Source organism: Mus musculus, chromosome 13 (assembly GCF_000001635.26).
Source record: "Mus musculus strain C57BL/6J chromosome 13, GRCm38.p6 C57BL/6J".
NCBI lineage: Eukaryota > Metazoa > Chordata > Mammalia > Rodentia > Muridae > Mus > Mus musculus.
The window spans coordinates 11,718,701-11,736,424 of NC_000079.6; the positions used below are offsets into that span (position 1 = coordinate 11,718,701).

At 39.1% G+C, this 17,724-nt stretch overlaps 1 protein-coding gene across 21 annotated transcripts in view; it reads right to left on the reverse strand.

The window, feature by feature from the left end:
* Ryr2 (ryanodine receptor 2, cardiac) overlaps positions 1-17,724 on the reverse strand; it is a 553,847-nt gene that overhangs the window by 165,602 nt on the left and 370,521 nt on the right. For all 21 annotated transcript variants that reach the window (XR_003950437.1, XR_003950438.1, XR_003950439.1 and 18 more), the window contains 7 exons: positions 16,771-16,971; positions 12,946-13,051; positions 11,643-11,786; positions 8,157-8,430; positions 5,563-5,677; positions 4,031-4,163; positions 3,051-3,154 (listed from right to left, as the gene is read on the reverse strand). Coding sequence is in view for 18 of the 21 variants with exons in the window: in XM_017315461.2 (XP_017170950.1) it covers positions 3,051-3,154; positions 4,031-4,163; positions 5,563-5,677; positions 8,157-8,430; positions 11,643-11,786; positions 12,946-13,051; positions 16,771-16,971 (1,077 nt within the window). In the remaining 3 variants the exon portion in view is untranslated. The remainder of the gene's footprint in view (positions 1-3,050; positions 3,155-4,030; positions 4,164-5,562; positions 5,678-8,156; positions 8,431-11,642; positions 11,787-12,945; positions 13,052-16,770; positions 16,972-17,724) is intronic.

The following is a 17,724-nucleotide window of genomic DNA, read 5'->3' on the forward strand; positions in this document are numbered from 1 at the left end:
GTTGTAGGCAGCCATCATCAACTACTTGATGTGGGTGCTACGAACTGAACTTGGGTCCTCTGGAGTGCAGCAATCACTCTTAACCACTGAAACATTTCTCCAGCCCTAATGAATATATTTTTTGCATTTCTTTTTAACATCACGACAGCTGACATAAAGTGTAGTCATCAAAATTATGAATGAATTCTCTGAGAAAATAATGTTATTGAATTCCATGCCATATACTCAAGACCTTTGCATACAATTACTATAATATCTGACATATCCCTGAATGTCTAATGATCTCTGGCCCAATTCAAAACCATCTGAGTGGGTCTTCTTAAAGCTCATCTGGTAAGGAATGGGCTATAAACCATCTGAACACAGGAACTCCTATCTGAGATGCAAAGGCATCTTGGAGAGAATTGCTTCAAACTGATTCATCCATTCAGTGGTGGTGCAGTTATGAGAAGGTGCTTAAATGGGGTGATGGTAGCTTAGAGGTGGATCTTCTCAGTGCTGACCAACATCGCTCACTCAAAGGGCGCATCATTTTGAGCAAGTTATTTATGCTCTTTACATTAGTGTCCATAAAACTTGAGCTATACATCTGTAATCCAAAAATCTAAAGTCCCCAAAGCTGTGAAATCTAAAACACTTTGAGTGTTGACAAAAAGTCACAAATAGCAAAGTCTACATCTGGCCTCAGATGTAGGGTGACTTTCAAAAGGCAGGTGCACTAAAAACACTGAATCAAATATTCCATTATGTGTGTGTGATAACTTTTCAGACTCAAGAAAATGCTCACATCTGAATCACAATGGCCTCCAAGCATGTTGGATGGGAGATACTCTGCCTGCCTGTCGGTGGCACCTTTCAGTGCTGTTGAAATTCACACATGAAAAAGAAATGGCTTCTTGGTTTATCATTTTAAGATACTTCATTTCATGGGCATGATGATAGTGCATAACATTTCATGAGGGATTGTGACATAGAAAGAAATCCATCCCCAAAGAAGCCATAGCCAGTGGTGACAGAGCATTACAGGAATAACTTAGCAGAGTTCTGTCAAGCTTAGAAATGAATGTTGCAGCTACAACTTTTATGTCTGCAGCACCGAGGCAAGGGATAGTCGAGAGAATGGCCTACTTAAGGTACTTCAATGTATTCTACAACATTCCATCCTCCCACGGTTCCCTGTGCTCTCTTCAGTAGCCCATTCTATAATTCTCTAGCCCCAGATGAACTGCTTTCTCTCAATGCAAGTTAGCTTATATTTTCAATAATATTCATACACGGAATTGTGTGGCATACACCTTCCTGTGACTGGCTTCTATTCTATGGAATGATGATTTTGAGACTCAGTCACCTTGTAGCCTAAGTTTACACTGAACTCTTTTGTATTGCTGAATAGCAATCCATTGGATATGGATGGATAGTTCACAGCCTCTCTCTTACCAATTTGTACAGTGATGGCTATTTTAGCTGTGGACTAGGATGGATTCCTTTTCCATTTAGCAAATCTCTAGAAATGTAAAGACTATGTGTACAGTTCATTGTAGAGCATGCATGTTCAAACTGGTAAACTGTTAGGGGAGCTTTTCAGACTCACTATGCCACGCCCATTCAACAGCACCCTGGCAGGGGTGTCCAACTGCACCATATTCTCCCTCTATATTTGATATTATAAAAGGTCCAGATACTATTTTAAGGGGTTAGTGAGACATAGGAGTAAAGTTCTCTCCATGAGCCAGAGATGTGAAGCTTCATGACATTGATCTGACATGGCAGGGAACTTGGGGAAAGCTCACTGCCTTACACTTGTAAACAGTGCATGCAGGTACCCACCAGGGCCAACACCTTCTCTGAAACTGAGGAAGTATTTGCCAAAATGGTGATGTCACCAGGAGCAATGCCAATAGAGAGTAGATTTTTAGAAACACATAAATACAACCATTTTTAACCCGCAGTATCAACTGGTGACAGAGCTCATATATGATCATGGTCCCCAAAGACAACAGCCTCTAGAGATGCCATAGATGCCTTTTTTTGAGCAGGAACATTCAATGATATCTGCATCGCAAAGATGCTATCTAACAAATATATTATATATGTGTGTGTATGTATATATAATATGAAATATTTTCAATAAAAGAAAATAACACTTAAAGATAAGAAGAGCCAAAGCACAGACTTCCAACTTTAAACAACAGGACTTGGAAGAGATGAGCACAAAAATGACTTTTAAGTCATTATGAAAAAGATATCTGACAAACAGCCACAGGCTAAAGGGGCTAAGGACATGGCATGTAGAGAGAATAGTGAGCACAAAAGGCCTGAGATGGGGACATATTTTGGGATGCTCAGTCACAGTGAGATCTGTGTGGCTGGAACAAAGGGATGAGGCAGGACAGTGGCAGGATGTGGGAACAGATCAATATGGGGTGGATGGCATTGGAGTAAAATTGTGTCCTTTGCTTTTACATTGAGTGACCAGGAAACCATTGGGCATTCCTGGGAGGAGGAGGAGAGGATCTTTTAAGAGGATTAAAGTCTGTAAAGGAACAATAGACAGGGACTTCAGGGGAAGAACCAAATAGAAAGTCTGCAGCCATGCTTTGGGGAACATTCCATCCATGCTGGTCAACACACATGGTCAGATATGCTTAAGAACACCCAGCCTTGCAATTTCACTGGCATCCTCACTGGAATGCGTATGTATTTATGTGATACAAAGTTTATACAATGGAGGACAAACATATCCTTAGGGAAACTAGAGCTCTATTATTAAATAAAATATCAGATATCATGGGAAAAAAGTATGCCAGTCATGGAAAGGTGATTCCTATTTCAAAGAAAATATTTATGGTAAGAGAGACAACCTCTCCTAAACTTCTTAATCTTCATCGCACCTAATGGATATGGAATGGAGAACAGAATTTTGTCAAATATAAGACAATACAGAGTTATAATCGCATGACATGATTCAACTTACTACAGCACACAAGTGCTTATACTGAAGTAAGCCTAAGGTACATTCCAAAGACACTCAGGGCAGGAGCATGGCTCACCTTCTCCAGATCCGGCTCTCGTAGAGCAAGGGCAAGCTCATTGTTATCCATCACTGAAGCTGCGGCCACGTCTAAAGGAGTTGAACCTCTCATGGCTGGTGATGCTAATTCAAACGAAGAGGAAATAATATCTGGATTGTGCTGGAGCTTACAATGTAAGAAAATACACCTTTCCAACACTTAATACCTAAATAACATATATATTACACTATCCTAAATCTATGTAAGATCTTTGACAATCAAAAATGTGTATGTATATTGTGATTGAAATGCATGCAGACTATGAAAGGAGGACTCAGTTGCACAAATGAACATTCAAGACTTCAAGATCTTACCAAGTTTTGTGATGAGAATACTGTATATCTACTCTGATTCTTAAAAAATACAATGTATTGCAGTAACCATGCACTTGGATGTTTGGGTATTATGACCACTTAAACTGATATAAACTAGACAGTATAAAAAAATCCTCTCAGGTGGCAAACCTCTGGGTATGTCTGAGGATACATTTTTAGAGTAGATTAACTGAACGATGGTAAGACCCATCCTATTTATGGGTGGTACCATTCCATGGGCAGAGAATTTGGACTGAATTTAAAAAATAAAAATAAAGACAGCTGAGTGCTGCCTGCATTCTTCTTGCCCCCTACCACATCAGACAGTGGCTATGGCCACCAATCCTTCTCCACAATAACACTTTACACCCCCAAAGCGTGAGCCAGGATGAATCCGTCCTTCTCTTAAGTTTCTTTTTGTCAGATAATACAGCGATGAGAAAATTAACTGATTGCCCACTATCTAAGTCAAAATTGGTAACTTTGTCTAGGGTGCAGTTATGAGTCACCTAACATAGGTTCTAGGATCAGAGCACCAGTCCTCTGAAGGAGCAGCAATTTTTCATGACCACCAAGCCATCGCTCCAGCTCCTGTCCAGGTCATTTTTCCTTTAAAAACTAAATTCAAATCACACATTAACTTACCAAGACCAACACTGCTGTTTTCCAGTAAGTAACTGAGATGATCAAACATGGCTTTTTGATTCTGTCTACTTATACGACAGAAGTAACAGAGAAAACGGCAGCAGTTGGCCACCATCTTGGGGAAGGTGATTTCCTATAAAAAGAGTATCCGGTTAGTTGCTGAAACAAACAATAGGCTTGAGCACTGAAGGTGAGGCCACAAGGACAGTGCCATCCCATTCACCCATGAAAACCAAGCTCAGATACTGAAAACCTTCAAACATTCAGCCTGTGATTCACTCAGTCCTCTAGCCACTGAACATCAGGCCTAACACAGACTCTCAAACCCACCTCCATCCACAGATCGCACTGTCACTTAGCCCTAAACTTACAGGTAGTCTGTGCCTACATAATCTCTCTGATTCCATTTTATACAATTCAGAAAATATAAAACTTAGGAGTAGAAAGGAAAGATACGCTGAACTTGGAGTTTCATAATGGGATGTTTTTATCACCATCAATTATCGTTATTGTTCTTATTGTTGATATTCCAGTGCTTCACAACCTGCCTGCTATAAGCACCCCTTCTTTGCCAAGGTTCTGGCCAGTAGGGCCCAGTGGTTAGCACCCACACGTGCATCTCTCCTTACCCGAGAACCTAGGGTTAACTTCTCAACTTTCCTAAAGCTGTGGCCCTTTAATACAGTTTTTCATGTTATAGTGCCCCGCAACCAAAAAAATATTTTCGTTGCTACTTCACAGTTGTAACGTTGCTACTGTATGAACCATAACATAAATATTTGATATGTAGGCTATCTGATATGTGATCCCTGTGGCCCCATTAGGGTTGGGACCCACAGGTTGAGAAACATCTGCCACACTGGATGCTTCTTCCTGAACTCGGTGTATTGTGAAGGTCTTTAAATGTCTGTCTGTGTGGCATGGAAAACCTAGGCTTATACATATTATAAAGGATAAGTGTTGTGATTTAAATTTAGGCATGACACTTGCATCTCAACGAGAGTGTGCTGGTTTATATGGGGTGGTGATGGAGCTCTTTGCTGTGCTCTTTCTGTTAGCTATCTGGGTGTTTCAGACTTTGTTCTAAATTGTACTTACTTAAAAGTTAACTTTAAAACCCATTCCAGAACAAACCTGTGTAAACATTGATTTTTGGCTCAGAAATTTAGAGATTCTGTTGTATGAATACTAGCAATTGCTGAGTCTAAAGGACAAGTATGTACCTTGTACTTATGATGGGATAGGATTTTATATTGAAATATTTATATGCTCTTTGTAAGTTGCTAAATACCATTTAAGGAGACTCACTTAGGAGACAACAAATGACAAAGCACAGTATAGGAATTTGTTTTCCAATATTAAGGAAAGTTCAAACAGCCATCTACAACTCTTAGACTCAAGTGTGTGTGTGTGTGTGTGTGTGTGTGTGTGACAATCAGTGTTCTTTAAACACAAGTTCACTAAAGGAATGTAAGAAATAATCACTCATAATTTCCTGCAACATGGTTTCTACAGTCAAGGCTTCCATTTACCTTGGACTCGCCACCTCCAAGGACATTCACCATGACTTCCATCACTGTCTCATGCATCCCAAGGGCCCGCATGAGATTGGGATGCTGGTAAAACACTTTGTTATTCATGATATCCCTAGAAAGAACATAAATACAACAGTGTTATCTTCTGCTGTATAATTAAGACTGTGATATGCCTAAATACAATGCTCGTTCTCTGATTCTCTGAGAGAAAAGGGGTGCATGTGAAGTCAGAAGTACCAGCAGCCCCGCTTCCCCGATTGGGATGGACAGTAAAAGAAACTGCAGCAGATGGAACTTAGAATAATTCTAACATTATCTCTGGCTTAAATATTACATCGTGGTATTCTCGAGGATCTTCATCCTGGACCAGAAGCAATCACTAATTGTAAATGAAAAGAAGTTCTATAGACATCTATTTCAGGATCAATCAACAGAAGAGTTTTCTAGGCAATATTTTCTTGTCAAGTCTAACGCAATAAGATCTCTCTTTCTCTATTTCTCTCTGTCTCTCCATCTATCTCTGTGTATCTCTATCTCTGTCTCTCTCTATCAAACACACACACACCTGAACTCTGTATTTCATTTCTTTCATTGTATCATTCACATACAGATTTGGTGAGAGTACATATTTTAGTTATTCTTTTTAGACAAATGGGCTTGCCAAGTAGGTAAGTTGGCACTTGTGAAGCATATCTTTTTTATCAAAAAAGTAGAATTTTATTCCCTAATATAATTTTAATTTATATCACTAATGAACAATTTATTTGTTAATGGAACATATTGCTGCTAATGTGTTTACTTAACAAGTAATCTCTAACTCCTAGAAGACTTTGTTTTTCCTTAGCTTAATTAAAAACACCTCAATATATAAGAGGCTTCTTATATATTCAAATATTAGGAGGATACAAATGATACTCAGGCTCATTCTATTATAGGCAAAGTCCAGAGAACACAATGTTTACTTATTGGCATAGATTTTCCTGTTTTGTAATATATCACATTAGCACTCTTATATTTTCAATGTGTACCCATTATGGTGAATGTGAAATATAATCTTCCAGTCTATTTTTATAAATTTAAGTATTAATAGGCCCATGAGCAATACATAGTATTATTCTGAGATTAAAACATATATAAGTGATAATGATGTCATCTTTAATGCTTTAAGTCCTCTGGATTGTGTTCTAGTTTCATACAAAAGAAAGCAAGTTTTTTTTTTTCTCTTCATTATGAGTATATGTTATGTGTGGGGGTGTACACTTTGGATGTAGGTGCCCATGTGGGCCAGAAAAGGACCTCAGATCACTTGGAGTTACAGGCAGTTGTGAGCTGCCAGATATTGGAGCTAAGAATCCAACCTGAGTCCCATACAAGAGCAGCAGGTGTATGTAACCACTGAGACATCCCTCCAGCCTCAAGGTTAATTACTTCTTTGTCTTCTATTCTATTCATGTGGCCATGACATTTTTTAGCTCAACATTTCTGATTTTTATCTAATTTTATTCTATTTATTTTTGTTTGAGATGGTGTCTCATTATGTAGACCAGGTTGGCCTCAGCTTCACAGATACCCATCTGCCTCTGCCTCCCAAGTGCTCGAATTAAAGGTGTGCTTCTTTGCCTGCCCCTAGTTTTAATTATCTATGAATATTCTTTCATTGTCTTCTATCTACCACTGTACATTACAGATACCTACAGTTTTTCTACATTTTTCTCGTGAACAGCATATAATCTACATTTTTTTGATGACGGTGGTGGTGGTGGTGGTGGTGGTGGTGGTGGTGGTGGTGGTGATAATGATGTTACTATTTGGATTTCTTAAACTAGAACCCTAACTTTAGAATACCTTTCTGTGATCACTGGGAGAAAACATAGTTGGCTTTACTATTACTCTTAAAGATGGGGCATCAATGTTAATCCCTGATGTTCATGAAATATAAACTCATGATGTTGAGTCATCAGAACTTGGTTCCTACTCTCCTCCTTTTTACAGCATCCAATAGATGGAGGCATCTTTCTTATTATCTCCTGCTGGTAAGTATCTGTGTCATAGATTTAATGTGTTTTTACATATAATTGTACACTTTTGAGCGGCTGAAAAAACAACCTAGTTACTATGTGCCAACGCTACATTAGCATCTTCATCTGTCAAATTAGTCAACTTTTGTTGCTTATCAATTTTTTAACATTTTGTTCAATGTGAAAAGGTGCATGTTAGTCTATTCTGTGCAAAATGCCTTCTGGATACCACAGGTACTGTACCCATAGATTTCAAAAGTCATGACTGCCTATACAAGACATGCATAAGACTATATCCAATGTGGGAGAAAGCTCACAAGGCCAGAACCCTAACTGAAGAGCTGCATGCAGTAAGTGACTACTGGGGAATCAAGAGCCAGTTTTTTTCCCCTCTGCCAGGTTTTCCATGACACAGTGAGCAATTTTCTAATTTGGTTAAAAAACTTAATCTCTAGGAAAAAATATTTGACATCATCCCATAATCCAGTGAGAGTTACCGTATCAGTGTCCTTCTGGCATTACAAACTTGAAAAGAAATGCACACGGGAAAGACAGCTACAGCTACACATTTACCCTAGTCCACGGATCATCAGCTTCTCCTCTTCTTTGCCCATCCTCACACTCAGCAGAGATCGGATCTGACCGAGCGAAGCAAGCAGATTGATGGTGTCCTCCACAGAGACCCCGTTGATAGTGTAGGTCTTTGGCAGCGCTCGGACTAGACCCCCGATGCCATCATACTGCCGATGTAGCAGCACAAACATGGCCCTCACCAGCTCAGGGTCCTCAATGACAGACTCTTGAGCCCACCGTACCATAGTCTCAGAAATGAGTTGCTGGAGGCTGGCTGCATGGAAGGTTTGTGTCAAATAGTAAGAGAACACACATCAGACATTTTAACTCCAGAACCTCGGAGCTTCAAATTGGCATCACAAAAGCTAGGACACTCTAAGAGCACATGAAATATTCTTGATAAATGCTATTTTTTTATTATTCTTTCCAGAGAGATCATAGGTAGTTTATTAGGGGTTAAAAAAAAAACAAGTACTTCCAACTAAATAATATTTTTACAGTTAAGATGAATAATTTCAGAGTTATGAATGAGAAATGTTCTTTGCAGGCTCATGTATTTGAACACTTTGTTTACAGTGGGTGGTACAGTTTTGGGAAGGGTATGGACTCTTCAAGGGGTAAGCCTTGTGAGAGGAAGTATGTCACTGGGGGTGGGTTTTGAGGTTTTATAAACTGACTCTGATTCCTGTGGTCAATGAAATGTGTCAGAAAGCCTCTCATTCTTCAAGCTTCCTCACCATGATGCACTTTACCCGATGGGAATTGTTAGGTCAAATATACCTTCTCTTATCTTGTTTTCAAGGTATTTTTTTATCAGAATAGCAGAAAATAACTACGTTTGAGAGCCTACAAATCTCAAACAGCACAAGGAACCCAAACTTTTACTTCATGGAGTTTTTTCTCTGACTTTGTTCCCACAAGGTCTGATGACATTCTAGCACTAAAGATCCATTGTGGAAAACTCAAGGTCACACTTGGTTACCTAGCTGGCTCCTCAATTAAGTTGTCTGCAGCATGCATTATTGAATCAATATGATTTTACTTAAATTTGGATCTAAATTGTCACTTAAAATGCCTCTGAAAGGGTTTGATTGTTCAAGTTTAAGTAAAAATGAAGAAAATCTCATCAGACATACAAGCCTATCTGTGGCATCATATGCAACACAGTCTCTTTTAAAGTAATAGAAATTTCCAAACGTCTTTAAGTAAAATAGAGGCATGTAAGTTAGGTAGGGTAGATGTGGCTGAGGTGCGGTAAGGCTTAATTCTCTCATTAATATATCAGTTGTTTCTCAAATGAAGCTATTTATTTTGTGCCTATATGTCAGGGCACTCTGGTGGAGTCAGCTGGTGAGGCAGAAATGCCAAAAAGCTGCTCATGAGAAATTAATTTCTAGGACTTTCCTCCTGGATGTTTGGCGAAAGCCAACTCTCCAGTTTGGATCGGTTTGTCAGGCGAAAAGCCTGGAAGCTGTTTCACGAGGATAAGAGTTCCATGGAAATTTTCCTCCCAGAGTTATGGCATTTCTTTCCCTAACCCATAAAATTAATTTCCACCACATTAGTCTAGTGTATAGATTCACGTGCACTCTATATAGTATTACCTTATAGTAAATGCCTTTTAAGATTGTATTCTAACATAACTAAAGCCTTTTCCAGTGTTCTTAGATTCCAGATAGCAGCAAGGAGCTTAACCTATTCAGTAACTAATTAAGCTCTACCCTAAAACAATAAAGCACCTGCCATTTACTCAGCTGTCTGCAGATAGAGACTAAAAGTCTCACTGAGATAGAAATCTTTTACTACAGGCTACATTCCATGTCAAGTATAAGTTGATATACTACCCTGATAAGGGGGAACTCTCCAGACAGGATAAGTTTTACTAGACCTAAGAATTTAGAGCTCTGTGATAACACATTACTCTTAAGGCCTATCAAGAGTTAACAACCCCCTGATGCTTTTCACCTTAAAGTGTGAAATTCTTGCCTGGCATTAGGCTGATCCTAGGCAGGGCTTGTTATCCCTAATGTAAACATTTAATTAGTCCCTGCAAATTCCTTTCTGCTGTAACTGGTGAATTTCAGTGTATCTTGTCTTTTGTGATTTGTATCCTCTGATAATTCGTTGTAATATAAGTCTGAAGCTCAACCAGAACATTACATTCAGATTCAACACCTCTCTTGTGTGTGCCTGATTGTCACTTCATCTGACTCTTTTGCCCATCTGCCTAAGAAATCCCGTTCCTCACAGACCAGGGACCCAGAGGGTCTGCGGCACCTATATTTAATTTAAGAAAAAAAAAAAAACCAATCTACCAAATGTATCCAAACAAAAACAGTGCAAACAAATGCCAAATATTCCCACATATCTCAAAAATCTCATGGTCATGATAACATGCAAAAGCCATAGATATGTTAGCAAACGTGGCTGGCTAGGAACTTAGAACACTGGCTGAAGATAGCCTACCTCAAATTTTGCTGTGTCTCTAAATGATAATTTCATGGATAATGTTTTGTTTTGTTTTGTTTTGTTTTTACTTTTTTTTTCTAGAAAGAAGTTTTATGAAACCAGCACCGTAGCTTAAAATTAGTAGTATCTTAGAAGTGTGGTCCAACTGAGATCCAACGTCTCTGCTCCATGACCCCTTCAGAATTAAAGTACACTTCTAAAGAACTCAGAGTCCAAAAGAGGTAGTTTATTTGGTTCCAAGGACTGGCAGCCATTTTCTAGGTCAAATAGCATACAACTAACCAGAGATGATTCTAAATGTTTAGAAGTTGTTTCTAAAATTTAAAAAAGGCTTCAGAACCAAATATAGTCATAGTTACAGATATCTATTTAGCCTTAAAAGGAATGACTTACTTTTATATAATTATTTACATTTACCTACGAAGGTTAAGTCATTCCCTTTATAATTTCTCTGTGTGTATGTTTACATTTGTCTACATGTATATACATGAATATAAATATGGTTGGAGGCCAGAAACTTATATTGATGTATTCCTGAAGAGTTCTCCCCCTTTACTTTTTGAGTCAGAGTCTCTCAATAGCTTGAAGCTAAGTACTTAAGATAGACTGGATAGAAAGCAAGCCCCAAGGATCCCCTGTCTTTCCCTCCCAAGCACTGTGATTATAGGTGTGTACTGCTGCTTTTTGCATGGATGCTAGGGATACAAACTCTGATCTTTGTGCTTACACTGCAAGTCCTTTACTGAGCCATCTCTCAAGCTATGCTTCCTCTTGACAGTCTGTGAGCAAACCCCTAAAATGTCAGAAATACAGGGAGGGAGCCCACGCCCTCCACAGCACAGCTACCTCTCATGCTGGTCCTATGAGTACAGCTGACAACCATCTACTTCTAGGTTCTACAAGCATTGACTTAAGAAGCTTATCCTTGAAAGTTGGGACCTCTTGCTGAGTAGGTGTTCATTCTCAGGATGAGTAAATATCACTGGGCCCTAGACCAGGACCCTTTCATATGCTTACAGCACTTTCTGGAGTCACTTGCAACTGGTTTTTCAGCTTGCTTCTTCTTCAGGTAGGTCACCTTTTCTACCAGAGACAACAGACGTCCTCTGATTGTTAAGTCATTGCTTCCATCTAGGGATCCATCCTCGTCCAGTTCAATTCCTGGCATTAACAGCAGGGGCAGAGGGGAGAGAAGGAAACCCTTTGAAAACAGTACATAGCTGGGAACTAACCTCAGGCTCTGGAGTTTTTCTGTCCTCAGCTTCCAGAGAAGCCTCAAGCACCTGACAGCACCTACTAGACTATCTCTCTCCAGAGCACTCAAATATGATTTGCTTCTCAGCAACACTCCCACCTTCCTCTTTTTCCCCAGTTCTTATTATTCCAACACCATTGATAATTGGGGCACACATTGAATGAAGAACAAAAAGGTACCATCAGGAGTCAAAGTCAATTCTGCCCTTTGCCTGACCTTTGCAGCATCAAAGACTTTGAATACTGTTTTCCTGAACCGCATCCTACCTGTCTAAAATTCACAGGACTTCTGTACTCCTTGCTTCTAAGTATCTCAGTGTATTCACTGAGAGATAGAGAGAAAGGCATAACTACATTTCCTAAGCCAGGGTATCTTTATACCTACAGCAATAATTCTTCTGTTTGGGGTATAAGTCATTGATATTATATAGACAGCATAATATATAGGCCAATGGACTTTCACTCTTGGAATTAATATATAGTGTGATATTCTTAAACTCTTCTAAAATAAGATAAGTATAAGCTGACTAGTGCCAAATCTGTCATTCATATAATATATATGTATAAAATCTAGCTAGGTAGTTCTTTACTTATATCTGTTTATCTATCTATATCACTGGAAAAATTACAAATTAATTTTCTATCATTGAAACTCAAATCTTTCACATCATTTCATAAAGAAATACAGATCTCTGTTTCTTTTATTACTATTATTCAACTGAGTAATTTCCTCATCAGGTTAGTCTGTAGGCATGCCTGTGAGACACTGTCTTGATTGTCAATTGAGAGAGAAGTGTATAGCCCACTGTGGGTGTCACCATTCCCTTGAAGATAGTGTTGGGACATGTTAGAAAGCTAGCTAAGCATAAACCTGAACCACATAACAAGCAGCATTTCCTACACAGGTTCTTTAGGTTCTTGCTTGGATTCTGGCCCTGACCTCCCTCATTGATGGACTGTGACCTAGAAGTATAAGCCGAAGCAAAATAAGTATTTTCTTCTCCTAAATTACCCTCAGCCATGGTACTTGATACAGCAACAGAGATTGTCAGAACAACAATTTTACCACAGTGAGTCATCAGGTCCTCGTGGAAATCTAGGAGTTGGTCTCGGATTTCTTCAGGGCAGGGGCATTCACTTTTGTCATCCTTAAAATTGAGAAGCATGTTAATCTGGAAGAGGAAAACAAGAGAGGACCAACAAGAGGAAGAATAATGGTGAGTTTGAATTCAGGAGCATTCAAAAGCACATTTCTCATGTGCACAAATTACTCCCCTCATTCAGTGAAAAGTGATTCATTCAATCCAACCAGCATCACAAAATAGGTCAGTTTCTCCTGGGTGTTGGGAGATGGAAAATAGTTACAGTTGTTAGAATCCTCTTCAGGTCTACTAGCTGTTAGACTCATACATATTATAAACCTTAACTACAGGTGTCTTAGGGAATATATAGGTAAGAATGTTTTCTGCTCTTCCAAAGGACACCAGTTTAGTTCCCTATTCCTCCAGGGGATCTGACACTTTCTTTTTACTTGAAGGGCACCTACACACACAAAGCATACACACACACACACACACACACACACACACACACATATATATACACACACGTGTATATATGTGTGTGTGTGTGTGTGTGTGTGTGTGTGTGTAATCTTTTTGAAGTATTTGATTATATTCTTCACATTTAATATGCTCCATACACCCATACTTTTCTAACAAGGGTACTTTGTGCATATTTTAAAGAAAGTTTTTGGGAAGGATACCAATTCAAAGAGAAGAAAAGATCTAAATACAATAGGAAGCACACAATAGCTATGCTGATGCTGATATTCATGTTTCATTCAAACTCGGGGCCTTCCTTCCATCTGCTTAAGTTTTAGAACCAATAGTATTACAGTCACAAACTAAGATAAGAGGGCTTTGATGTCCTCCCATATTTTTCTTTGGAAAATGTTTATGGTTTATAATGTCCTTTTATTACAGATTTAAGATAATTATAGATTCATATGCTCTTAGGAGATATAATAAAGAGATATTGCATATGCCTTTATATATAACTTAGCTGCTGGTACCAGCATTTCTCCAGCTGGGAAGAATTCTAAAGTCTTATCTCTATCCATGTCCCTCTAATCTCCATTTACAATACAGTCATCTTAAATTCTCTACACACCCAGTCAGAGCAGCAAAAGATAGTTGTATAATATCTACTTAACCCCTAAACAATATTTGGATAAAGCTAATAAAATAAAGGTAAGAAAGTGTGTTTTTATTTATGCATGCAAGCCTAACACTTCCCAGTGTTTTGTTGTGTTTTGTTTTTTGTTTTTCTTTCTCTATTCTCTTCTGTCATTTTTCTTTCCTTTCTGTTAAAAAATCATCTTTAGCTTTTTTTTTAAATAGCATGTCCAAGATTTGCTAACTTCTTTACATTTTATTGTATTTAAGTGTTTAGGGGAGGTGTTGTTTATGCAGATGCCTTAGAGGTAAGAAAAGATTATATCCACTGGAGCTAGAATTACAGGTGGTTGTGAGCCACTACATGTGGAAGCTTTGACCCATACTTGAGTCTTCCTGGAGGGGAGGAGGCATCCTAAGCTCCGCATCATTGTTCCAGCCTCTCAATGCTCACTTTCTCAATGCTCACTTTCTCAATGCTCACTTTCTCAATGCTCACTTCCTCAATGCTCACTTTCTCAATGCTCACTTTCTCAATGCTCACTTTCTCCTCAATGCTCACTTTCTCAATGCTCACTTTCTCAATGCTCACTGTCTCAATGTTCACTTCCTCAATGCTCACTTTCTCAGTGCTCACTGTCTCAATGCTCACTTTCTCAATGCTCACTGTCTCAATGTTCACTTTCTCAATGCTCACTTTCTCAATGCTCACTGTCTCAATGTTCACTTTCTCAATGCTCACTTTCTCAATGCTTACTTTCTCCTCAATGCTCACTTCCTCAATGCTCACTTTCTCAATGCTCACTGTCTCAATGCTCACTGTCTCAATGCTCACTTTCTCAATGCTCACTTTCTCCTCAATGCTCACTTCCTCAATGCTCACTTTCTCAATGCTCACTGTCTCAATGCTCACTGTCTCAATGCTCACTTTCTCAATGCTCACTTTCTCAATGCTCACTTTCTCAATGCTCACTTTCTCAATGCTCACTTTCTCAATGCTCACTTTCTCAATGCTCACTTTCTCAATGCTCACTGTCTCAATGCTCACTGTCTCAATGCTCACTTTCTCAATGCTTACTTTTTCCTCAATGCTCACTTTCTCAATGCTCACTTTCTCCTCAATGCTCACTTTCTCCTCAATGCTCACTTTCTCAATGCTCACTGTCTCAATGCTCACTGTCTCAATGCTCACTTTCTCAATGCTCACTTCCTCTTGAAAGGTCTTGTGCACAGCATGCAGAACGCTGAGCTGCCAGGTTTTCTTTCAGTGGTGGGGACACACCTTCCATCCCATCGTCTCTGAAAACAACCTACTGCTACTCAGACTTGTCTTCCCTCTTCATGTAAGACTTCATTTCTTTCAAAAGGTTTCCCTTGGCTATAATTTTCAGAAACTCTGCTATACTATATATTGATGTGAAATCCTTTGTGTTTTCCTGTTGAGGGCTTGGCTGGCTTCTTGAATCTCTAGTTGCATAGCCTTTAGAGGAGCAGTTCTCAACCTGTGGGTCACAGTCCCTTTTGGGGGTTGAATGACTCCTCCACAGGGTCACATACTACATATCCTGCATATCAGTTATCTACAATACAATTCATAACAGTAACAAACTTAGTTATGAAGTAGAAGTGACCTGATTGTATGGTTGGAGGTCACCACAACATGAGGACCTGTATTCAAGGGCTGCAGCTTTAGGAAGGCTGAGAGCCACTGCTTTAGAGAATTTGATATTTCCAGACATTTTCTTCAGTGACCTTTTTTCAGTCTGCCTATTGCTCCTCCTTTGCAGCTCAATATCATGCGGAGATCCTTGTCTCTCTTCACTGTCTCTGTTCTCTCTTGTCCTCTGAAGATTCTTCTGCACTGTTCTCTTCCAAGTTAAAAACGACACCTCTGCCGTCCACATCCTGGTCTCCAGCCCACTTCTCTCACTAGCTATTGTATTTTTTTTTTAATCTAAAATATCCTGGGTTCTTCTTTGGCCCTTTCTCCTTTGCTAAGATCCTTCTGTTTTTTTCTTTTTTCCTTTTTTTTTTTTTTTCTTTTCTAGAGAAGTTTAGTGAGCACAGCTTTGTCATGGTAATAACTGCAGCCTCAGGGTTGGCATTTTCTTTGTTCCCTTAGACCTTACCAGGGTATAGGTCAAAGGAGAGATTTTTAAGTCAAATATAAACATTTTCAGTATGATGCAATGAATTCTGGACCTTACTCAAATTCTAGCTAGCTTTCTCTGACACTAGCCAATGGAAAACTTAGAGAAAGGGCCTTGGGTTAGTGGCCCTTTCTTCTACAAAGGTGCCAAGGTCAAAGAACCTAGGGTCTGCTCCTGGAGTGGAGGGCTTCTATTATTTGAAGTGATCCAGGCCAGTAAACGTTGACCTATCTCTGGTTGAATTCTGTTACTATTTGTGGAACCTCAAATTGTTACATCTTCACGTCCTTGAATCAACTCTAGTTGAGTTGATGCCTTTTACTGATTATTTACTCATTTATCAAATTAGGTATAACAACATCTCATTCGATAATAAGCAATGGTTTATTGTAAGCAGGTAAATTCTTTTGGTGAAACTGAGACTATTGACCAAATGAACATAGCTAATTTCAACAGAACAGAAAAGAAAAAGCCACTCCTAACTTATCAAGTAGTTTTGTCATGCACAGATCCTGACTGCTCCAAAACTCTAAATGAGAAAGATCTTCAGTTCTACTCTGGTACCTGCTCCTGCGGTGGTGACCGGAACTCCCTGGTTTTCCTGGCAGTGAGTGCGGCAGACATGTTTAAGGCTTGCATGACTTCATTATACCTGAACCGTTGGTTGTCTTGGAGTTTAGCTACAAAGTCATCTGAAAAGGCTACAATGGCTTCGATCCGGTGCCTAACCTGGCAGTCACAGAGGTACTGAAGCAAGAGGCACATCTGAGGAGATAATTTAAAAGTCATAGCATTAATATTTAATTTATATGAAGTCATAACCAGTGTAAAATGTTCTTAGTTTCCTATTTTCTCTACAACACAGCATCCTAGCACTTGACAAGCAGAAATGTGTTTAATCTTACTGAATGAAGTTACCATGCACAGGCCAGCATAGCAGATACATGCCCCCGGAAGAGGCAATCATTCAGAGGTCCTCTATGGTACCACAGGCACAGCAACCAATGAATAAATAAGGAAGAGTTTACAAAGGGAACTTCTGGGAGGGTTTTCATGATTAGTTGGAAAATAGAACACCTTTCTTTCAAAATATATGCAATTGGGTTATAACTTAATTGTTGGAGGAAGGGTGTGGCAATGTACCTTTATGAGAAAGAACACAGTGTGAATATTGCTGAGCCGAAAGACATTGAATCCCTAATCCAGGGCTAGAATATGGTGGTCATATACAAACTGATCATGAGGTGAAAGCCCACTGCTTAAGTGACTAATTCAGTGATTTCTTATAGAAAAAACAAACAAATTTTCACTGGTAAACTATTTGTTGAGAAATGTTTGCTGATAAGTGTGTCTGTGAATGGTCTAGAGATATAGCTCTGTGGTAGAATGCTTGTCCAGGAAGTATGAAGCCTTGGGTGCAACTCCAAGCAACTCATGAAAAAAAAATCCACAAAAAGTCAGGGACTGAGGGGATGGCTTGATGGCGTTAAGAGAGCTTGTGGCTATTCCAGAGGCCCT